At 35.0% G+C, this 25,319-nt stretch overlaps 1 protein-coding gene across 1 annotated transcript in view; it reads left to right on the top strand.

Moving 5' to 3' along the window:
• Positions 1-24,799, top strand: part of LOC129207791 (sodium channel protein type 2 subunit alpha-like) — a 79,738-nt gene extending 54,939 nt beyond the window's left edge. The window contains exons 18-27 of the mRNA XM_054829224.1: positions 7,108-7,225; positions 9,074-9,228; positions 10,500-10,673; positions 13,001-13,123; positions 13,386-13,667; positions 16,093-16,146; positions 16,957-17,094; positions 20,053-20,157; positions 20,566-20,836; positions 21,184-24,799. Coding sequence (XP_054685199.1) covers positions 7,108-7,225; positions 9,074-9,228; positions 10,500-10,673; positions 13,001-13,123; positions 13,386-13,667; positions 16,093-16,146; positions 16,957-17,094; positions 20,053-20,157; positions 20,566-20,836; positions 21,184-22,367 — 2,604 coding nt within the window. The 3' untranslated portion in view covers positions 22,368-24,799. The remainder of the gene's footprint in view (positions 1-7,107; positions 7,226-9,073; positions 9,229-10,499; positions 10,674-13,000; positions 13,124-13,385; positions 13,668-16,092; positions 16,147-16,956; positions 17,095-20,052; positions 20,158-20,565; positions 20,837-21,183) is intronic.
• Positions 24,800-25,319: the final 520 nt, after the last annotated feature.

Raw genomic sequence — 25,319 nt, 5'->3', positions numbered from 1 at the left:
TCAGCAGCTCATTTCCTGACACTTGGTTTGTACCATCTACTTTTTGGAGGTTCTATTACTCCATGTATTATGTTGACCTTGCAGTCGAGAAGATCTTAGATTACTAAGAGGCCTCTTAAAAGCAAAACAAACAATATTCATAACTTGTTTTAAAGTATTAACTGTGCTTTGTAAGTAAGCTATAATGTCTGCTGAACAGCTGCTACATCTTTTACACATTTACATTAATGTGAATAAAGAACACTGGCCGCCTTAGTGTGTTTTAATAAGACTTGTTTTGTGGAAGGAATATCTGATGAATCCAGATAATTTACTCTTGCTTTGATAACTGTGTTAAATCTAACCCTTACCTGGAAATTATCCAGCAATTGAAGACGCCTAGTTCTTCACTATTTTATATTTAAGAATTGGGATACAAAATCTATGTTTTCTCACCACTGATATTCAAGATTAAACATCAGCATTAGCTGTTTATAAGATAATATTATCTAGTATTAATTCTAACCCACTCATATTTGGAAAAGTGGCTAAGGATTGGCATAGTTGAAAGACAGCCATAGGAGATATGTAAATTAATAATAAAAAACCCCATTTCATGTTCACTAGTTCATAATCAATAACGAAATTGTCTTTCATTTTGTAGATTTTCAGCTCTTTCTTTCAGACTTTCCCTTTAAATGGGAGCAGTTTATACTGGAGTTGTTAAACACCTACATTATTTGATGAGACTTTGAGAAGTCATTGGTGAGACTAATAAAATATAGATGTGAGATATATTTGAGGAAATTACGGGTTTATTGCTAGGCATGAAGTTTTGTTTTTACTTTGCTATATATCTCTTACAATCCTAATACACCTTAAACTATTTGAAACATTTCTCCTTTTTTAAGTAACGCAGTTAAAAAAGCTAACGATGCTGGGAAAAATTGCTTACCCAGAAGTTTTCGTGTTTGACCTGGTATGATTGATTTGCTTTGCCTGTGGTTTCTTTCTGTAAGTTATCCTAGATACATATTTAGCATCCAGTGAAGACCAGGAATAAACTTTAAAATGAAATCCAGGGAAGAATAGGTTTCTGTTACTTTAAAGGTTACTACCATTTGGAGGATGCTTAAAGCTGTAAGATACATGGTATGGGTGTATCTATCTCTTTGGTTTGGTTCTTTTTTGGTGTGGAGGGGTTTGGGGGGGTTTGTTTGGGTTTGGTTTGGTTTTTGTGTTCAGGCCCAAGTCTAATATGCATCTATGAGCTTCAGATATTCTGCTAATTTTACCTCTTTCAGTATGTCTTTAGATATGCTTAAATCTCTAATCAATAGCTATAAATGTTATGTTCTGCAAATGTATGACATATCTAGAGAACATTTTTAAATAAGTAGGAATCCATACTTCTGCTCTTTCCAGAACTCAAAGAACCTGAAGGGTACCGTGTTTTAACTTCATTGCGTACCATTCTTACTTCTCACAGGAGTAAAATCAAGCTGGATCAGTCAAGAATGCAGATCTGGTGCTTTTTAACCAGGCAGAGCAACGTGTCAGCACATTTACACAGGTTACCTAAACAAATCATACATATATGATCACTTTTGAGATTGATTGGCCTGCATGCTACTCAGCTACAATATATTTTTCCCCATCCATTGCAATGTAGTGGAAACATGCACAGCCGCTCTGTAAGCTGAGTCCCATGACTCGTGTCACAGCATGGTTGAGGGCAACCCCAACATATTCCTCTCTCCTTGTTACATCTTTGGTATTTTCTGCACTACTTCTGTGGCATAACCTGCATGCTTTGTAGGTTTTTATTATTGTTAACTGACGTATTAAGCATCAAGACTGTTCAAGTTTAAAAGAGGTTAATAGCCTATGATTTTATGAAAACGGAAAGGTAATCTTCACTTTTTCTGTTCATCTGTTGAACCATGTTTTTAGCTGTCATGTAATTGTGAACGTTTTCTGATCATGTTCATTTGACCAATGTCTTTGTAATATTACATATATACAATTACTTGTATGCTAAAATGTTTATATCTTTTGATATAAATTGTTTCATGTTTGTTCACAATGTTTTTATAATTTACATTCCAGTTTTCTCATATAAGAGAAGCTAACATATAGGATGAAAAATACATTCCTGGGCACAATCAAACATATATTTTTTTATACATATGCATAATCCTTTTCAATGTGGATGTAGTTATATTCTACTCATAAAGTTTGTGTATGTCTGTAAGATTGGAATCATTTATATCAGTTTTTCTCTTCATCATCAATAATTGTTTCCTTGTGAACTTAATCCAGTTGCTTTATTTTTAGACAGACATAAAACAATTTCTAACAAAAAAGTCTCTGTAGGATTCTATGTAGATGTCTAAATAAATCCGGGTGTTTTAAAACAATATAAATAAGGAAGTTCAAGCAAGAAGGAAATATAAAAATTTGGAAAATCTAGGATAAGGCTAAAATTAAGACAATTGTTAAAAAGACAAAATAGGAACTAGTACCCTCCCTAACCCTCTAAATTCAGGAGCTCCAGAACTGTAAAACAAACCATAATTGTGTTTCTTACTCCTGATGATCTCTTCTGAAGTTCTGCCCCTTGCCATTTAGGGGTCATTGAGGTATTCCTTTTCCAAATACAAATTTTGTTCACTTGGTTTTGTTGTGGAATCCTGCATTATCTTTCATGTATTCCTTTGTGCTGTATTATATATTGGAAATATTTCAGGTCTCACTTTTGTGCTGAGGAGCCTGTAAGCTATTCGGAAAAATGGAATGGTAAAATATCTTTCTAAGGATTTTTCCAAACAATTTCAGAAAAGGCACTTAAGTAGGGGAGAGTAGAGTGTGGTAGCATCCCATCCTACTGGTGCCAAGTATGGGGGGATGATTCTGATTTGATGGATATTGTTTATGTGACACTGCTCCTGCTTCAAGCTTCTGCTGTCATGAATATTGGCAGGTGTAGAACAGCATGCAAAATAGTAAACCAGGGGCTTGTAATCATTTGACTGAAAAATACTTGAATCTTTTCCATTTGGATGTCACATTGCCTTACTGTAACCTTCCTTGCCTAATAAGGTGATGCTGGGTTTGTTGTGGGGTTTTGGGGTTTTTTTAAATATTTATGCCTGCCTTTTTTCGTTGGGTTTTTTGTTTGTTTCTAAACTACGTAGATTAGGAGAGGTAGGTTTGGCTTTAGTTTGTTGAAAAAACCTAAGTATTTTTGAAGGACAATACTTTTGGTTTCTTTAAAAGGTAAATAATTTGCTAGCCTTATTTATAAACATTTATTCTTTCAGAAAAATAGAAATAAAAAGATCCCAATAAAAGTGACTTTACCAACTGTGCTTACACTGAAGAGTACCGTACTCAGTGATAAAGTTGATGTAGCGAATATGATGATTACAAAAATGTGCTTTGTGTCCTTTTTGTTGTTTAAGTAATAGTTGAGACTAGATTGGAAAATGAGATTGTTTTTATTGAAGAAGTATTTCCTCCTGCAAATAGATCTGATCAATCAGGAAAATATTAAATTGATGGAATATAAGTGGTGTACTACAGGTGTGCTAAGGTTTTCTGTTGCATTTGTACATAGTACTATTTTTGGATCCTCTTTTCTAAGAGGTTCCTGAACATACTCTCCAGAGTACTGTTATCAACAATCATCGTTCATGTTTTACTGCAGTTCTTTACCTCCTTCTCCAGCAAAGAGACTCAGTCTACTTAAATTAAAAAGAAAAAAGAGAGAGATCTCCTTAGTAAATAACAAGATGAGAATATGCAGCACAGTCTTCCTGTGGGTTTGTTTTGGGTTTTTTCTAAATTACACAAGACAATGTTTCCCTTTTATTCCTTATATTAAGAGCTGTATTGCTGGTACATTTGCTCTTTGCTTTGGAGGCTGGGAAACATACCAGATTTTCATTTACTATATGAATATCAAAATGTGAATGACTTATAAGTTGAATGCACAGTAGGTTGCACCATGTGAATAATCAGGAGCCTACTTATTATTAGCTCTTATTACAGAGTTTTCTTTAAAGTCATAATCTGCAATTTTGTGTACACTTTCATTTATTATATTCAGGATGATGCTCACTAAAGATTGACTCCTTACTAATTACCTCAAGCAATCCTAAGTGGCTTCAGTGGGACAGTTTGTAGTAGTAACACTATTCTTGCAAATAGTTTTGCCATCATACTTTGACTCCTTCAGGAAAAATGAAAGATTATGAGCTCCAAATTCTGACCTTATTTTTACAGTACAGTTGATATTTGTATTGAAAAAATTAATGTATCCAAATCTGACTAGCTTTTCGCTACTAACAGTGAAAAAGAAAAACGTATTATATTGAGGGAATTGCCTCTAACAAAAATGTTTTCGCTGCTGATTTGCCAACATCAAGGCAGCTAATCAACTTTTGATTACATGAGTTGACCCATTCAATCCATTGCTTAGTGTATACAGAATGAGGCCTTCTTACCTTAGTTTGGTAAACTTTGAACAGCAGGTAATTGCTCTGGAAAGTGAAGGATGAACATTTCTGTTTTTTCCTAAAAGTTCTGTTCCGGGAGTGATTCACAAAATCAGTTAGATCTCTGTGAACTTTGTACACAGCAAAGAAACTAACTGAATTTTTATTTGGAACAGGAAGCTTCTATGCATATTGCTTTTTACCATCTTGGGTTTTTTTTGTTTGATACCCTCATTTTAGTGAAAAATATGAGCACTCCTCATGAAAAAGAGAACCAATGTTTAATTAATTTTGTAACTCTTCAAGCACAGGAATATATCCTACACTGTCCTTAGAAAGAGGGAACCAGGCTGCCTGTCCTTTATATCAAAATAGTTCTTTGAGGCTCTTATTTGATTTCTAGAGTCAATAAAATTGCCTTTCTTAACTAAAAATAAATTTTCTAATCTCTAATTCTTCTGTCATGTATTAAATGAGATATATAACTTCATGTTCTAAACACATTGATTCTTTTCAGTTTTTTTGCTGTTCATGGTGGTTCATCTTTTAAACTTGTTAATTCATTAAAATATGTATTCTTTCAGTTGAATTCATGTCATCTGCTCAAACAGTGTACTAAGTAGCTTAGAGTTCAAATGACCCAGGGGTACTTCATGTTGTTTTTAACTTATATTAGCAATTTGATGCCAAGCTTTTTACTCTTAAAAATTACAAATTTTTAAAATTAGTACTTTGATTTATAATTCAATTCATTATTTCACTTTACCCACCACTGCTGCAGCATTTTGCGATATATATGCTATGTCATGGAATGATGAAAGCAGCATATTAATGAAATGATGGAGGTATATAGTGCTATCCTTAGGTTCAGTAGAATTAGTGATAGGAAAAGTTGTTTGCTGTGAATATTGATATTTTAAGATCAGTGCTACTAAAATGAAAAGATGTGTTTACACTAAATATAAGTAATTTGGAGGTTCTGTTCCAGATAAGCAGTTTCTAAAGTAGCAGCAAAGTATATTACTGAATAATTTTGGATAAAAGTTAATGCAGAACACTGGGCTACTTTTTCTCATTAAATTATCTCTGTCTTCTTTCACAAAAATAGCAAATAATTTGTTTAATACTTAAAATAATTTTGTCCTTTCATATTTTGCAATTGAGATGTAAATATAGCTTGATTGGATAGTGCCTGTAACTTGTCTACTTTTATATCTTAAATGTCTCTCAATCATGCAAGTCTGGCTAAATTAATTAAAATTATGTTAATTCTACAAAACTGAAGCTGTTTTACAAAGTGTGCTTACATCATTCCCTACAGACATTAGTTGTGTGAATTCATTACTGATGTTATATACTTCTTGATAATAACATTGTAAAATGTCAGAGAATGCTATGACCAAAACTACTTTGACTTAGTTTGGTACTCATACTCAGACTAAGTGTACAGGACACCAGACCTTCTTTTAAAATTCCCAGACTATGGATTTTTGCAATACACATGCAGATTACAGAATAAAAATTAAATTATGGTTTATTCTTTTGTTAGTGATTTTTTCGTATTAATGTGACTTAGCATAGTTTTAATTTTTAAAACAAAACAAAAAAATTCATTCCTTTCTGGGTGCTAACTGTACAGGTATGTGTACCAAAGTAATGGGTAGTTTCAGAATGCACAATGTAATACATATGTGCATTGGCAAAAAAGAATGCAAATTAATGCCAGTTGAAATGTATTTATCATACTTTTTCCTTTTTGAAACTTACAATATAGATGAAAAAACATAGAAGATGTTCATATGATAGCGATAATTATGGGTTAAGATAGGGCAGACATAATTTGTTTTGTGAATATGTTGAGGGTAATGTTCAAATTCACATCTGAAACAAGGTTTCATATTAATCCTGATTTTACTTTAGCATTTTCCCGTATAGATCATAAAATGATCTTAAAATGAAAAATATCTAAATTATCTGTGGTCAAAGGTAACCAAATTGTATTATAAATTGTGATATGGGCTGGAAGGGATTAGCTTGCATCGTACTGATGCCAATGAAAAAACCTGATAATTTATTCCTTTTATATTGTGAATAATGGGCACTGAATTAAAATCTGCTACACTTTCTCCCTTGGACAGTTTACCCTGACAGTTCATAATTTAAAGTTTTTTACTGTCAGGATTTACTGTCTTCAGGTTGAGGAGACTGCTGTAATGAAAGTAGCTACCAACATACATCATCTCAAAGCATGCAGTATAACTGGTATTGGTTTAAAATGCAGCAAGAGAAATTACAGTAAGAAAATAATAGTAGAAAACAAAATAAATAGAATATGTATCAGAAAATCTACTTAGTAGTCGTTAACTTTGATGAATAACACTGTACTATATTTAGACCAGAAATTCTGAAATTCCGTTAAAGATTACATGATATGCCTTGCAATCTCTAGGTAGAAAGTGGATAATTTATGCACATTTCAACAGCATTGACTGCTCTGTGTGGATGTTTGTGTGTATTTCTGGTGAGAAATATTGTTATTACATGCACACAGTGTTGCATGCTTAAAGTTAATTGCAGTTCTAAAAATGTAAGTATTAGTAAAGTATAACTTACCAAATTTTATTTTCAGAAGCTAAATTTTTCCAGCTCATCTGAAGGAAGTACAGTTAATTTAGCTCTCTTTGGAGAAGAAAAAGCTGAAACTGAACCAGAAAAAGCATCTGAGCTACAGGCATGCTTTACAGAAGGTATGTTTTACAGAAGGTATGGAAATAAAATTTGGGGTCAGCAATTACGTTTCGGTTGTTTGCAACAAGCATTGGCAGTTCAAAGATGCTATTTGCTACAGCAGTCTGGATCCTAGTTTGTCATCTTATGATTAATTTTACCTGTTGTAGATAGCTGTACTGAAGTCCATGGAGCCATTTGTGTGATGCAAAGTTAAATATATGTGTATGTGATAATTTATAATATTTTTTAAAAAACTGTAGGTACAATTCTACAAACTGATTCTCCGTAATCCTATTAGGTACCCCACACCAGGTTCAGTTCACTGAGAAATTTAGACCAGATTCATGTGATTACCCACGGTACCTTCATAGTGCTGGAAAGCAATCCAGTGGATGATACAGATCTTCAAAAGTTGGATTCAAACAATAGAGTTATTATCTTGACATTACACCATTAATGGGGGGAAGGGGTGCATAAATATAATGTGGGATGCAACAGGTGAATGAGATCCTACGTTTTTTCAAGTAAAGAAGACTTAAGAGCATACTTGCATGTCCTTAGAAGTTTGCATTTATTTTAGTTCTGTGTAGCTATATACTTTAGTGGATTACTGAAATTTACTGTATAAGAATGTATTTCCCATTTTTGTGATATGACAGATTTTACTTTCCTTTTAAGTCATGATTAAAATCATTCAAAACAAAATATGTTCCAGGATTAATTCTCCTATCCTATCCATGCTTTTTGATTTACTGTTATGAAGACACCTTTGACTTAGGCTAGAACTCTTATCCTCTGAAATATTATTTCACTCATATTAAAAATATAAAAAATATTGTTTTGGAATGCAGGGCTGTATTGAATATATCAAGCTCTTGATTTAAAAAAAAGTATGCTTCTCAAATAATTTCACATTAAGGATAAGGAAGAATTGTAATATATATTATGTGATGTCTATCAGTCCTTGGGCATAAGACTAATTTTTTCATAACGTAGGCATTTTGAGTAGTTGAAGGTAAGGTAAATCATGCTCTTCACAGTGGTAGCTGTTTTAGCGGAGCTGGTGAAATATAATGTAACTTACTTGTAACGTATGAACTTAATGACGCTTACAGGAAAACTTGAATACTGCTTTGGGGACCCATTAAATTTGGTTATGTTTCTATGTGATTAATCATGTTTAAAGAAATAAGGAGACTACTATTAGCCAGGCAGATAGTGAGGTTCATTGAAAACTCTGCCTTGAGGCCCCATGATAAGGTAGGGAGCTCTCCAAGGTGAGGCAGAATCATGCTGATGATTGCCACAAATCTGTACCACATGGAAAAGCTCTCAAAATCTCCATTTTTATCAGTTACTTATGTCATGAAACAGGTATCCTTAGTCAGCCCTTGAAGCAGAGGTATAATAAAATCAAGGGTATTTACATCTGTGTGATTTATTTGAACCTTAGCTGAGAGACAAAAGCACTTTTAAAAGAAGCTGCTGTACTCTCAAACTAGTTCCTGTGAAAGTTGCTATGTGTTTATGCTCTTTGTTTCTACTCCCGGACAATTCTCATATGTTCTCTGATTATCTGTATAGAAATGAAAAATAATTTTAAAAAAATGTGTTTATAAATTAAAATTAGCTCAATTAGATGACACCTTTTGATTCTAAGCTTGATGTAGCATCAGGGTAATAGAAAAATAGCTTACATGCAAGTTTTCCTACATCCAAAGTATCAAATTGAGAATGTAAGGATGCTTTAAGTAGCATGTGGTAATTTGAAGCACTACCTCATGAAACAGGAGCTAGTTAAGAGTGATTTTGCTTTTTCAGGATAATGAAAATTCTACCATATAACAACTTGTTTGTATTATCAGGCTGTATACGTAAGTTTAAATGCTGTAAAGGCAGTATGGAAAGCACAAAAGGAAGAATCTGGTGGAACCTTCGAAAAACCTGCTACAAGATAGTGGAACACAACTGGTTTGAAACATTCATTGTCTTCATGATTCTTCTCAGCAGTGGTGCTCTGGTAAGTAGAGCATACACCCATAGAAACAGTACCTAGAAAAATGTTTTATCAAAGATAGTATTGTAACATATCTATGTTCATTAAGAACAAAGTACAAAGTTGGTTTGAAAGAGAACTTGGAACTAAATTCCCAGAATATTTTAGGTAGTGCATATAAAATAAGTCATTAAAATTCTACTGTCAAATAACATTCTGCAGATGAATTTTTGATGAATACGAGATGATATGTGTGTGTGAGGGTGCTTATGAAAAGGATTGCACTAAAAATCTTGTTTAAGAAATAATAAAAATCATTCAAAATTAATTGTATGCAATAACTGGAACAAATATTGTATTTTAAATTAAAATTGTCCCCAAAAGCAGTACAGACACAGAATTAATCATATTCTCAGTTAATTTTTTTGCTTTAGTTTTAGTTTCAGTATTTCTAGACAGTTACATCGGAATCCTTGAATTCCTTTATTCTATCCTTAGTGACATTTAGTCCTTCACACAGCTACTAAGTATTGGGTTCTTTTTGGTTGTTGACTGACAGGATTTGGTATATACTACTATTATCTTTGCTTTGGCACCTCAAGCACCATGTCCCTTCCTCCTTCTCTGACCTTGGTGTTCACAGGGTAGTTTCTCTCACTTTTTTTTTCTTCAGTGATCATACTGCCATGCAGTGTTTTGCCCTTTCTTAAATATGTTTTCCCAGAGGCACCACCAGGTTCACCGACGGGCTTAGCTGCTTCCTGTGGTGGGTCCGTTGTGGAGCTGGCACAGGGCAGCCCCTTGCCTCTTCTCACAGTGCCAGCCCCTGCAGCCTCCTGCTGCCAAAACCTTGCCCCCAACACTTAATATTGGAATTCAGCAAAGATCAGCAGCAACGTAATATTTGGCCACTGTAGCTTATTATTCACTTTTGTTAGTTGAATTTATTATAATTGGGAGAATTTTGTTAGTTGAATTTATTATAATTGCCTTCTGATTAGGCCTGACTGGGCTTTTCAGGGTGATAAATTGTAATTCTGAGTTGACTATTAGTGAAATTTCTAAAAACCTTTTTGGCAACTTCATTATATTGTAATTCCATTATCAGGCAATGATAAAATCTAAAACTCAGAAAGAATGCAGTTGTAACCTGCTTATGCTGGCTTTTCAAGGTGAAACATCTGATGTTGAAAGTGAATTTTACTTTGCCATTTTTAATTCAGTTCTTTTGGCTTAATTTTGTAGTTTACAAAGACCTATGAATATCTGACTTATATGCAACCCATTTTTCACAGGCTTTTGAAGATATATATATTGAACAGCGCAAGACTATAAAAATCATACTGGAATATGCTGATAAAATCTTCACTTACATCTTTATTCTGGAAATGGTGCTAAAATGGGTGGCCTATGGTTTTCAAACTTATTTCACTAATGCTTGGTGCTGGCTGGACTTCCTGATTGTTGATGTAGGTACTATACTTTCTAAGTATCCTATTTCTGTTGTTTAGGCAGGCCCTTTTATGTAACTCCGATCTGATACATGTATATATATACAGTGAAGAATATAAATTGGGTTTGAATGAACAGAAGATGACATATCAGTGCATAAGATTCCGTTGTAATTACTCAGTGAGTAACTAAATCTGCCTTTATCTTTACTGTCATTGACTCCATGTGTTCTGTCTGTGTTTTACTGAGCCGGGTCCCAAGCAGTGAGTGAGGACTATCAGCTAATTGGACTTCAGTCTTCTGGATTTGGTGACAGAGAACAAGGAGGAAGCAGACACAGAAAGGAAAGGGAAATATAAGTGAGCCCATGGGGTTGGGGTAGGACAGCTAATCCTGGGCTTAATGAATCACTGGTAAAGAACTGCAGTTGAGAATGGTATCAGGAAATCAAGAAGACAGCAAAAGAGGAGGGGTGGGGGCAAATCTCATTTCCTGTTAGGATTCCAAGATAGTATGTTTCCAGAACCTAGTGATAATTAAATTTGCATTTCATAGGATCATAGAATCCTAGAATGGTTTGGGTTGGAAGGGACCTTAAAGATCATGTAGTTCCAACCCCCCTGCCAGGGGCTGGGACACCCTCCACTAGACCAGGTTGCCCAAAGCCCTTTCCAGCCTGGCCTTGAACGCTTCCAGGGATGGGGCATCCACAACATCTCTGGGCAACCTGTTCCAGTGCCTCATTATCAGTCTAAACTCTCCAGCTGTCCCCTATTTGGGAAAGAACTTATAGCATACAAACACAAATTCTTACCCATTGTGATGCTCACAGTGTTTCCAGAAAAGCATAATTAGCCCCAAAACACATATAAATGCTGGTTCTGCCCAGCCTTCCACATGCAAGTTCAAAGGATATAATGAAAAAGAATAAGCATGGGACTGTGTAGCGTTTTGACAGCTTTCTTGAGCTACCCTTAGAGGAAAGAAATCTTCATAAGGCTTCCTCATGTAAATGCAACAGGAGACAGCCATCTGGAGTGGAAAACACTGTGAGACAGAAGTCATTGACTCTCACCAGAAAACAGCAGGACAGTCAGCTTTTGAGCTGTTAATCCAGCTGTCCTAAAGGTTTCAAAAATTCTTGTGGATTAGACTGTCTCTTCCACGAGAGTAATGATGTTAAAAGAGGAAATAAATCTCAAGGCACATTAATTGTCCAAAACAAACAGTTCAACAAATCCAAAGATGTTTCCACCTTACGTTAACAATGTGCTTTTCTGAAAATGCTGTTTGGTAGCTACAGGAGCAGAAAGTTGAAATGACGTGGCAGATGAATTCTGTCTGACACGTATCATTAAAGTGTGTTTTTTACATTTACCCTTTTTTGTTACAATACACCTTTTGAATTTACTGTATTGGTGAAAGTATATAATATTATTTTCTAATTTTGCATCACAGAAATGTTACAGTTAGCACTTTTACATGTGGAAGAAAGTTCAGAGCTGGTATTAGGAGTTGTCCAAACCATGATCATACTTAAGGAAGATGAGGAAATTATTTATTAAAAAAAAAAATTAAAAAATGCTTGCATGCACATACATCCACAGATGGTACAAGAAAAATTAAGCTTTAATTGCCATCAGCACCATGTGTTGAGATGAACTATCCACCCTCTCCTCTCTCCCCTCCAAAAAAAGCAGAAAAAAGCAATGCGTTAAATTGTATTTTAGTTTCCAAAGAAAGATAAAATTATGGCATCATTAAGTAAAGATGTGCTAATCTTACAGGCTGAGGATTTCTTGCAATGCAAATATAACAACTGCATTATCTAAGAAAATACGGTTATCTGACAGGAATACTTGAAACATATTTTCTCTGTATCTTTTCTAGGATTATAAAAGTAAGGAGTTATTATTTTAAGGTCTTGAAGGATTCCTGTGGATTAATGCTTTTTATACTAAATGTTTGTCTAACATTTGAATTTAAAGAACAGTACGTTTTCAGTACATTTTAGGCTTTGACTGAGTTTGTTGGGAAGATGAGCTTGTATTCAAATCTTTTTATCCAAAATGTTTTTCATTTTGCGCAGGTACATTTTTTTAACTAACACTCTGTCTGTGATGAAAATTCTAGAGATTAAGTTCTCTCTTGGTTTAAACTGTTCTGAAATTTACCCATGATTTTCTATTCATTTTTAAATTTTTTTGTTCTTTTTTATTCTTGCCAGAAGCTTAGAGTCCTTACGAACTTTTTTCTGATACCCGTATCAAAGTTTTCTAGGCATTACGTTTCTGTTGTGAGGCTATGAAAAAAAAACAAAATTCTTTTGTTTGATTTCCTCTAGGTCTCGTTGGTTAGCTTAGTAGCTCATGCCCTTGGTTTCTCAGAACTCAGTGCAATTAAGTCCCTCCGAACATTAAGAGCTTTGAGACCTCTAAGAGCTTTGTCACGCTTTGAAGGCATGAGGGTAAGAAAAAAAGAAATAATCTGTAAAACAAATCCATAAAAATATGCCTAATTATAAAATCGTGGAGGAACGCTAAACTGCATGTGTGTTTTCAAGGACGACAGTAGCATGTTTGATTTTATTGTATGTGTTATTCCTTTTCTGTCGGCATTACGTCAGTGTATTTTAATGTTTTACATTTAATCTTTTGCTACAGTTAAAATATTTTTACTGCTCTACGTACTGTTTTTAAAAAGTGTGGTTTTCTGTGTTTATTTACTAGGTGGTTGTGAATGCTCTTACTGGAGCAATCCCATCCATTATGAATGTACTTCTGGTTTGTCTTACATTCTGGCTAATTTTCAGCATCATGGGAGTAAATTTGTTTGCTGGCAAGTTCTATCACTGTGTTAACACCACAACTGGTGAGGAAATCTCACTAAAGAAAGTCGATAATGTAACTATGTGTGAAAATCTTATGAAGACTTCTCCGAATGTTCGGTGGAAAAATGTGAAAGTAAACTTTGATAATGTTGGAGCTGGTTATCTTTCTCTGCTTCAAGTAGTAAGTGTATAAATTTTGATAAATTAATTTTCCAGCTTAAAGTTTTGTAGCAGTAACATTTAATTCCATAATTTTTAGTGTTATTTTACAATATATTAATGGATATGGGATTTGATTTTTTAATTGTGTTCTATGAAGCTAATTAATATTGGTTATGGTAAAAGTCTGATACATTCTATATTCATGGCCATTTTGGAAGAGGAATATCTAATATCTACCAGATGCATATAAAGTTCCTTTGGACCCAACTGCTAGTTCTTTTGCAAGTTCCACGGATACATAGTATCTGGTAAAAATAAAAAAATGCTGCTAGGATTAATTTTCTTTTATTTGCTTGATCTGTTGAGGCATGTTGACTTAGATTTTTACTGTGATAGTCAAATAGATACATTCTAGGGCTCATCTGATACTCAAACAAGAAGAGAACCAACTATTGATTTAGAAAAATTTTTAAATTCACTTTTTCCTTTCTCTTCTTTCCCTTTTTATTATTCTTACTAGTCCCACTCCATTCATTGTCTATTCTTGTCAAGTAGTTTTTTTGGAGATAGTTTTTCAGCTTGTTTTTAAACTCCAGATGAGCAGTTGCAGAATTTACTAGTGCTAGATTTCTAAGCACAAGCCTTTTTTAGAGGCAGCATCTGTAAATTGGAGCCAAGAGGACAGAAATATATATTCCTAATCGAGTTCGTTTGACAAACTGCTTCTGGGAAAATATTTGTGCTCATAAGAAGTTGGTAATTATTCTGTCTTTAAAAATCTCTAACTTGGTAGTATTTAGTAGTTAGTATTGTGCTAGCAGGCTACCATCTGATTGCCCCAGGGAGTAACAGTAGCTATTGCTAAATAGTACTAGGCGTTTGCATAAATTACCAGTGTAGAGGACAGCAGTGCTTTTTAGCTTTTGTAACATATCTTGCATAGAATGGTTTCCTCTAAAAACAAGGTAGGAATGGTATGGTTACTTAGTATGATAGCTCACAGGAGTAGGTTTGATGGAAGGCCCAGTAGGAGTTGGCTGAATGGCTGTCCCCGAAGACTTCTAATGAGCGGCTTAATGTCCAAGTGGAAACCAGTAACAAGTGGTGTCTCTCAAGGGTCTGCACTGGAACCAATACTATTTAACAGCTTCATCAATTACATAGATTGAGTGCATCCTCAGCAGTTTGCAGATGACACAAGCTGAGTGGTGCAGTTGATACACTTAGAGGGATGGGATGCCATCCTGAGGGACCTTGGCAGGGTTGAGGAATGAGCCCATGTGAACCTCACAAAGTTCAACAAGGCCATGTGCAAAGTCCTGTGCCGGGGTAAGGGCAATCTCCAGTATTAGTACAGACTTGAAGATTAATAGATTGAGAGCAGCCCTGCAGAGAAGGACTTGGGGATACTGATGGACAAAAAATTGGACGTGAGCTGGTAATGGGCACTTGCAGCCCAGGAAGTCAATCGTATGCTGGGCTGCATAACAAGTGTGGCCAACTGATCAGGGGAGGTGATTCTCCCCATCCACTCCATTCTCATGAGACCCCACCAGACATGGACCTCTTAGAGCAGGTCCAGAGGAGGACTAAAAAAAAGATCAGAGGGCTAGAACACCTCTCCTATGAAGACAGGCTGAGAGTTGGGGGTTGTTCAGCCTGGAGAAGAAAAGGCTCCAGGGGGACCTTACTGTGGCCTTTCAATATATAAAGGGGGCTTATAAGAAATACTGAGAAAATTTTTCTCAAGGCCTGTGCTGACAGGACAAGGAGCAACAGTTTAAAACTGAAAGAAGGTAGATTTAGATTGGATAGAAGGAAGAATTTCTTTTTTTTTTAATGATAAGGTGATGAGACACTGGAACAGGTTGCCCAGAGAAGTTGTGGATGCAGTATCATTGGAAGTATGTGATATAGTGAAATATGTCCCTGCCTCTGGCAGAGGGGTTGGACTAGATAATCTCTAAAGGTCCCTTCCAAGCCAAACCATTCTATGATTCTGTTATTTTCTTAAGATTTCTTGGGACCACTTATCTTTTGCGGTTTCTTGTAGGACTATTCACATATTCTGCCTGAAAAATACCAACCTATGGTTGCTGATTTTTGGAGTCGTCCTCCAGTTTTTTGGTACTCAGAAAGTTAGAACTGAGAGCCTTGTTATAAATTGCAGTCTTTCTGTTATGCCCAGATATTGATTGCAACTCGTCCTATGTACAGTTTGTATGAATTTGCCTGGAGATTAGAATTTATTCAGTGTTTAAGTATTAGAGAGAAAAATTCCACAGTAAATTACTTCCTGTGAATACTTAACTTGTGTCTTACCAAAATTTTAATATTCCTTCTGATTTTTGTGGGTGCAAATACATTGCAGAAGACAGTGTTTTATTTAGAATGTTTACAAAATTGGAGCTCTGATAGAAAATATTAACAAACTTTGTTTTTAGGCAACGTTTAAAGGATGGATGGAGATCATGTATGCTGCAGTTGATTCTAGAGAAGTGAGTGCAATATAAAATTTACTGAGTGAAAAACAAATATAAGATTGATGTAATGCTTCTTGAATGACATTTGAAATAAAGTAAAAGATAAAGTATAAAAATGTAAAACCTTGATAATTTTTATATATAAATCTATGTACTATAAAGTAGTTAAGTGCATATACTTTTAATAGGTAAAAAAATTATAGCAGTAGATCTACATAAAGTATTACTAATTTAATAAGTCATCTGTAAATAACAAAACTGATGAAATCTGGTTTCCTATTAATTTTTGTCACTGAGATTATACAGATTAGGAAACAAGTTTTTCCTGTGTCTCCAAAATAACCCAAATAATCAAGTGACATCACTTGCAATAGCTAATGCAGAGCTGCAGACTCTGGTGATCTCAAAAAATAAAATGGCTGAATTTTGCCTGTTTTCCTGATAATGCTGGCATTTGTTTGCATCTCTCCCCTATCCAACTCCTGATTTGCATAAAATCTATAGGAACTGAATTGCTTTTGAGATTTGCACATTCTGACAAATTTAGTAGGAATTATGCAAAACATCAAATGTCATTAGAGAGGAACTGGCAGACAGAAAGGGGAGGAATGGCAGGTCTCTGTGTCCAATTACAGACACCTGTATTCAATAGATTTTCATGTTCAAACATAAGGCAACTGTAGGGTATGCTCCAAAAAAGGCTAGTTTCCCCCCCTTGTCAAGGAGTTGCTGTCCATATGGATGCGACTTCTGTTTCTGCTTGGTATTCTGTAATTTGTCTTAACTGTTATTTGTGGACTGTTGCTGTTTTTCTATGTTACATAGACAGGGAAACAGCCCAAATATGAGGACAACCTGTACATGTATATTTACTTTGTTGCCTTTATCATCTTTGGATCGTTTTTCACCCTAAACTTATTCATTGGTGTCATCATAGATAACTTCAACCAACAAAAAAAAAAGATAAGTATCGCGTATCATTTTCACAACACTTCATTGTTATTAAGCATTCAGCAAATGTATGCAAGGATAAATGAGTGTCTGAAATTTCTTATAGTAATAGAAAGAAAAAAAAAAAGAAATCAGCTATTAAGATTTCCTTTTTTTCTATTCAAAATAATGAAATAATAGTCTTTGCTTTTTAAGGCATTTGAAGTAATTTAAACTTACACCAAGTGTCTGAGTGTTCTCCACATCCCTGTACAGCCCAATGATATGTTGTACATCAGAAAGTTATGTATTGTTTTTTGCTTACCCTTACAGTATTGTGACAAAGCTATGTGAAAATGCAGATGACTTAATTCAAGCAAATAGGTGACAGGGAAGAAAAGAATATGTAAGAATATCAAAATTGATAACATATAGCAATACTATGGAGGCTTTCTCAAAGAGACTAATACAAACAAGCTGAATGCTGGAACTACTGCTCTGTATTGTAAGATTAGAGAGGGTTGGGAAACTGTCTCATGAGTTAATGAATTTGCAAGAGAAAGAAAATTGTTGACATTTGCAAATGTATAGTTTTTCTTCAACTGAAATTGTTTCTGTTATTCAGATGAACACAGGATTGTGTCAAGAATTCCAGGAGCATTTAAGTAGATTAAAATGCAGACCAGGATGGCAAATTAAGTTCTACTTACTATTTAAACTATAAACGCTGTCTAAGGTCTACAATGGTCTTATTTTTCTGTACACATTTGGAGCAGAATCATACTGGAATACAATTTTTTTTTTTTTAAAGTGAGCTAAGTAATAGCAAGGCAGTACATAATTTCTTCATCTGTGATTCTTGATGGTTTGTCAAGTGTCATTCTTTGTACTGAAAAAAGATATTGCTAGCCTTACTGCAGTGGGAACTTCCAGTAAATCTTTCCACTTGAGACTGGAGTATGCAGCTTCATATGTTGCTTCTTCAGATTCTTTGAGTCTTATCTGCAGACTCATATAATAGAAAGGATGATTTTATGGTTCCAAAGCTGATGACATCTTCATCCTCCAAGATGTTTGCACCTCCATTCAAATAAACTTCAGGGGCTTCCAATACTTAAGAGGAAGGTGGTTCAGTTTCTTATCCTTGGAGAAGACGACTAAGGTTATACACATGCTATTGGCATTTTTGGCAGTCTGTGTGTAACAAGGTGACCTTACTCTGTAATGAGGTGATTATAAATTCTATTAAGTTCACTTGGCAGACACTGTCTACTGTAGTCATTATGACTCAGAAGGCAGAGGAGGATTCCTGCTAAAGGGCTTTTTCTGGCAGTGTGGTACATTTGTAGCTGTTCTAACTGTCACCAAGTCAAATACTGCAGATATCACAAAGGACAACAATTAGGCTGGGGAAAATTCTATCTACATGCTATTCTGCAGCTTCACGTAGCAAATCAGCAAACATTAGTCACCTGTCTTTTGAATTTATAGATGCACCCGTGCACGTAGAAATACACAGATCACACAGCGTGTGGCTACCCAGCAGTATTTTTCTTGTCTTTGTTCTGCCTTCACATCACTGATATCTCCCCATTTTGGGCAATGTTGTTGGGATATGAATGGGAAGGACCTCATGTTGATATATACTGTCCCTGTGTAGTTAAACTGTATGCATTTCTTTGGTCCCTGTGTGCATCCTACTTTTATTACATTAGTTACCATGGAGAAAACAATGTTCCACTAGCTGTAAAATTCCTAACCATTACGGTCCTCAAAGGCATATAAGGTGTATCTCATCTTGAGACCGCTATTCTCCCTATGGACAGCACACTGAGACAATTATGATTTGTTCAGTCTTGATAGCCATTTCATCAGTGAGGCATCGGAAGAAATCCCCACTTCAATGCTAGTTCCTTTATAGCTTTTTTTTTAAATTATTTCCCAATGGGTGCAATCTCCTGATGTTTCCATCATAGGAGCAAATTAATTTCTTGTTTCTCATCCAAAACCCTTACTCTGTAAGAACTGAATTTATTTGAATATTTGGCTTATGAGGAGGGCATGCTGAACAAGATCTCTTTTGACTTCTAAATCTTCATGTCTATATGTAGCCACAGCTGACTCAAACACATCTTTATCCAGATTCATCATTGCTTTCTCAATAAGATTGACTGCATTTGACAAAGTCAGTGTGACAAAGTCACAGAATCACCTGTGAGACTGAAATTTGTTTCCAAATGCCACTTCTTTGGCATCACCCATACCTGGAATGTACTTAAAAACAAATGTATGAAAGAAAAAAAGTTACTTGTCAACATAAATTGTACTTCTGACAAGTGTTTCTGTATGTGTATTATACATACTGGTCTAGATACCCTTTTAATCAGAGTACTGTCGTCTTACTCAGGTAAGAAACCCCAGAGTGAGCCCATGCTTCTGATGATCTCTGTACAATATAGGGGGATGATCAAGCCTCATATACACTGTAGAAGTATTATTGTGGCAAAAAAAAATCTGAACTGAGATACCTGTACTCAAATGATAAAACATGCATCCTGAAAAGTAACATCAGTAATTTCTTTTTCCTCATATGATTTCCCTGAAGGCATATCAGATCTCAGTGAATCTTTGAAGCTTTTTTATTTCTGGTTGATTGATGTACAGTGTGGAATTTGTGATGTTAGATTTCTAAGTATCTATGGAATGTATATTTTTACAAGGGTTTTTGGTACGTATTTATTTGAAGAATCAGGTATGGGGTTTTTTTAATAGCAAATAGATAGACGTTCTGGGGCTTTTCTCCATTCCTTAATTTGTTTTATTTTTCCATCAAGACTTGTCAGATATTTCAACAATCTTTGATATAATTATTATGTTTTGGCAACAATGTATAAGAATTAATACATGGTTCATAAAAACCATGTTCTGCAATGCTGTGAATTAATGGATTTAAAGGCTTGGCTGTGATCAATTCTATTTTTATTATTTTACCTTGGAGGTCAAGACATTTTTATGACAGAAGAACAAAAGAAATACTACAATGCAATGAAGAAACTGGGATCCAAGAAACCACAAAAACCTATACCTAGACCAGCGGTAAGAATGTGTGCTATTCTATCATCTACATTTGGGAAGAAATTGCAGCAATACATTAACTATCAAAAATTTTTTCCTTTAACTCTAAAATTTACAGTTAGGCCTAATTAAAGTTAGCCCTTCATTCTGAATTGAAACGTATGTATTTCTGTTCTGCAGGAAAAATCTTTCATATTTGTTATGCCTGAGGAATTAGAGAATCAAAGAATCTGAAGAAATCTGTTGGGTTTTGAGGGGGAAAGCTTAGAGCTGGCAAATAAAGAAGTTATTGGACAGTACTTTTCTTAGATTTTTTTTCAGCCTTTTGCTTGGTTGTATATTTTGGGGGAGGAAGAAGAAAATGAGAGGGAGGAAAAGCATGTTCATTACGTACAAGACACTATCACCTTTTCTTTTTTCTCCCCTCAGAACAAATTGCAGGGTCTGGTATTTGATATAGTAACAAAGCAAGCATTTGACATCACCATTATGGTTCTCATCTGTTTTAACATGGTCACCATGATGATAGAAACAGACGACCAGAGTGAACTGATGCAAAATATTTTATACTGGATTAACTTGGTCTTTGTTGTCCTTTTCACTGGAGAATGTGTCTTCAAACTGTTCTCGCTTCGTTATTATTACTTCACTATTGGCTGGAATATTTTTGATTTTGTGGTTGTTATTCTTTCAATAGTAGGTAAGAAATTCTTATATTCAAAATTACACATAGTAAGATATGTATTAAATGCATGATCTCTGTCAAATTAGAGGAAATACTTAATTTCTTCTGATTATTTAGGAAATGAAAAGCATACTTTAGAGTAGTAACTTTCTTAATAATTCTATATTAATTTTAATATTCCTTTTTTTTTTCCTAAGAGTGCTGGGAAAAAAGCTAAAACTACCCATAGGAGATAAATTTTATCTCCAATTTTAATTTCCACTAATTCCATGGGTAGAATTGTTCTTTATTCATACTTTGTTGTGAAAAATGTAATCTGTGATAAAATCTTACCCTTTTAATTTTAATTTTATGTTTCACAGGTATGTTTCTAGCTAAGGTGATTGAAAAGTACTTTGTGTCCCCCACACTGTTCAGAGTTGTACGACTTGCCAGAATCGGTCGAATCCTGCGTCTCATTAAAGGCGCTAAGGGGATCCGCACTCTGCTTTTTGCTTTGATGATGTCTCTTCCTGCTTTGTTCAACATTGGGCTGCTGCTCTTCCTGGTCATGTTCATCTATGCGATATTTGGCATGTCCAACTTTGCCTATGTTAAGAGGGAAGGTGGTATAGATGACATGTTCAACTTTGAAACGTTTGGCAACAGCATGATCTGCCTATTTCAAATTACCACATCTGCTGGCTGGGATGGTTTGCTTGACCCTATTCTTAATAGCGAGCCACCAGACTGTGACCCGAACAAAGCTCATCCAGGAAGCTCTGTTAAAGGCGACTGCGGCAACCCTTCCGTTGGGATTTTCTTCTTTGTCAGCTACATTATCATATCGTTTCTGGTAGTGGTGAACATGTACATTGCTGTGATTTTGGAGAACTTCAGTGTTGCTACTGAAGAAAGCGCTGAACCCTTGAGCGAGGATGACTTTGAGATGTTCTATGAGGTCTGGGAAAAATATGATCCTGATGCAACACAATTCATAGAATACAGTAAGCTGTCTGATTTTGCAGCTTCTCTGGATCCTCCTCTTAATATACCAAAACCAAACACAATTCAGCTTATTGCCATGGATCTGCCCATGGTAAGCGGTGACAGAATTCACTGCCTTGACATCTTGTTTGCTTTCACAAAGCGTGTTTTGGGGGAAAGTGATGAGATGGATGCCCTCAGAATACAGATGGAAGATCGGTTTATGGCAGCCAATCCTTCAAAAGTCTCCTATGAACCAATTACCACCACATTGAAACGAAAACAGGAGGAGGTATCCGCTGTCATTATTCAGCGTGCTTATAGACGTTATCTTTTAAGACAGTCAGTAAAGAAACTTTCGTTTATGTATCGCAAAGATGGGGTTGATCTGCTTATCAAAAAAGATACGGTTATTGGTAAGCTAAGTGAAAACTCACCTCCAGATAAAATGGATATGTCTGCATCCACCACATCTCCACCTTCTTACGATAGTGTAACAAAACCAGAAAAAGAAAAATATGAAAATGACAAATCAGAAAAAGAAGACAAGGGGAAAGACAAAAAAGGAAATAAAAAGTAAGAGACACAAAGAAGTTGTCCATGATGAATGCTCACAAGCCTGAGAAGATGACGTTTTTATCAATAGCACTCTTATTGGAGGATTATGCCAAAATTACAAGTTTTTACATATTTACCCACTGCTACAGTCAGTGCCTATACCAAGACAATGACCCTTCACTAGCAAACTCTGTCTTTAACAGGGAAATAACCTTGCCAGAAAAATAGTTTTTATTATCAACTGGCACTAATGGAGAGGAGACATAAAATTTCCACTTGGACTGTAGGAATCCTTAATTTTGGAATCCAAAATTACCAGTCCTAATAAGTCTATATTTTTGTGGAATAAGTGTATCCACTATGTACATTTAATCTCCTATGTATGTTCTATGTGTGTCAATTTTTTTTCATTATCTCATTTGCTTTAATTAATATACTGCTATTTGTAGTTTTGCTGTGCTGACAAGAAAACTAAATACTCTTGCAGAGGAACACAAATGCCAGGAATACATAATTATGGCATCATAATGTGAACATAGTTCTCTTCAAGCCACTTCTAAAAGCAGAAAGCCAAGATTCCAGATTATTGAACCTCAGGATCCTACATCAAATCAACAGCAAATGATAAAAAAGACCAGAGTATAGATAGCCAATTTATCGGAAAACAAAACAAGGGAATAATTTTCACATAAAAGAGGTTGGTAGTTTAGTCTCTTGGTTTTAATATACTTATGTTTAATACTTTTTAGTAATTCTTAATTCATTATACAGTCCATTTCAGATAAAGTGATTTAAATGATGCTACCCACACAACTCCTGTTTTGAAAAACATGAAACTATGAAAAAGTTACTTTCAGAGTCCAAGATATGTCATCATTCCTGAGAGATTTAAACAGCTCATGTTGCAGAAAAGCTACAAATGCCAAATTGTGTCTGCAGGGAATTACTGAAATAAAAAAAAGCGGTAGTCTTTTTTTTCTTTTTTTAACTGTAGACCCTATGATTTCATGAGTAGCTTCCATACTTCATTCCAAAGTCTGTTTCCACACTTCTTATTTCACATGAATATATCCCACTTAGGACAATAATCAAAGCTACATGGATAAGTTGATAGCAAAGTACCTTTTGGGACAAATACTACCTTAATGTATACCTCAGACTTAAATTTCCATACTTTGGAAGAATGGGTCATGCCAGAGACACAAAATATGTATATCAGAGGTGGTTTTGACTCCACCCCTCCCCCCATGGCACTTTAGTCAGGTTTCCATTGTATGTAACACAATCTTCCGTAGAAAGCGGAGATGACAAAAGGATGTGCTTAAATTGGCTTTGTCCTGCATTGTGGTTTAGATGACTCTTTTATCAAGGCTGACACTATATATGTAAGTAAAATATCCTCTGTTATTTAATCAGTTGTTTTACGCAGTGGTACCTGTTTGAACAGAGACAGTGACCTAAGTACTGTATTTATTGCATCAAATATGTATCCTAGTAAGTGTAGCTTATAACATTTCAATAGATAATATGATATATTCTGTAATACTCCAAATAACTGGGAAGCTTTAACTGACGCATGCTTGCTGCTATTATCCTACAGCTATTAAAGTCTAAGATGGGAAGTCATGTGAGTGGTAAAAAGAAAAAAATGTTTGATGAGACCACCATTCCTCATACCAGTAAGCAATAGTTTGCTGCTATTACAGATTTTATTTTGTTTGAGTTTTGTAATCCACAAATATGCAGTAAATAACCAGACTACACAGGACATATATTGCTTAAAATGTGGGGCTAGAAAAAAAACTTTTATAATATATATCTATTGATCTATTCTTGTTATTTTGAAGATAGTTTTATTTTATAACATTTTATACTTATAAGAAACAAAACATATCTTCATGTTGTTAGTAATTTTTATTGCTGTCTATCTGTGACACTTTACTGTTGGGAAATCTAAGATACAATGTGAATTGGTAATTGCAAGTTTCTGCTAATTACATTAAACTTATTTTAATAAGGAATAATTTTAAAAGAAATGCACAGTGCAGTTCTTTTTCTGATCGGTAAGTAGGTCCTCATATGTGAAATGAGATAGAAGGGTTTCTTTCGAAATTATAATCCTGTCTGTCAATTTTCAGGGTCATCTTAGTCGTAGAACCATTGCTTTTCCCCAGTGTTAGTCTCACACAGTTTGCTTTTCTTGTTGATTCATATTGCAGAAGTGCTTTAAATGTAATTTGTTATTGCAAATCTTTCTTCATGAGAATAGTGAACTTGTGCAATGGACAGTGGAATACCTTGCATTTCTTACAAAAGAACTAGTATATAGTTGGGCTCCTGCTTTTATAGAAACTATTGGCTCATAGTGTACTGATGAACTGCATGCAGGAAGTTGTTTTGCCAAAAATAACTACATTGCTAACAACCCAAAAGAATAAAGATAACCTTTTTATGTACTTGTTTTAGTCTTTGTGTTTTTATTGTATGAAGTTTATACAGATTAGCAACAAATGGTTGGTAAAATTAAGGCAGAACCACTTTAGCCATGAGGCAATGTGTTTTAGACATCTAGATCACATGTTGCTTTATGACTTAGATCAATATCAACTTGTTACAATCTAGATGAAATGAAATGCTTATGTTGTCCTGACCAGAGAAGCTTTTCTAGAATTCAGAAGAGAATTGCATTCCAACTATGTGGTTTTCTGTCAGATTTTTATGAGTTTCCCAGGAAGACCTCCAGTGGTGTCCTTTGGTGGCCAAGTCCAATGTAATACGTCTCCACATTCTTGCTGAGCAGCAGATCCAGCAGATACTGCTCACCCTGGGTTGGGTGGTCTGGGATCCGTCACTGAAATAGCTCCACGAGGGAATAACGGTAGTCGCTTTAATCCCATTCCCCCTAAGAAACCCATGGCTGCCAAAAGAAGGGGAAAAGACCTGTTAGAGGTGTTAGTGGCCACCCCACAGTTGG

This window comes from Grus americana, chromosome 6, assembly GCF_028858705.1.
Source record: "Grus americana isolate bGruAme1 chromosome 6, bGruAme1.mat, whole genome shotgun sequence".
Lineage (NCBI taxonomy): Eukaryota > Metazoa > Chordata > Aves > Gruiformes > Gruidae > Grus > Grus americana.
The sequence above is the reverse complement of the archived record's forward strand: the minus strand, read 5'-3'. Positions and strand labels throughout refer to the sequence as shown.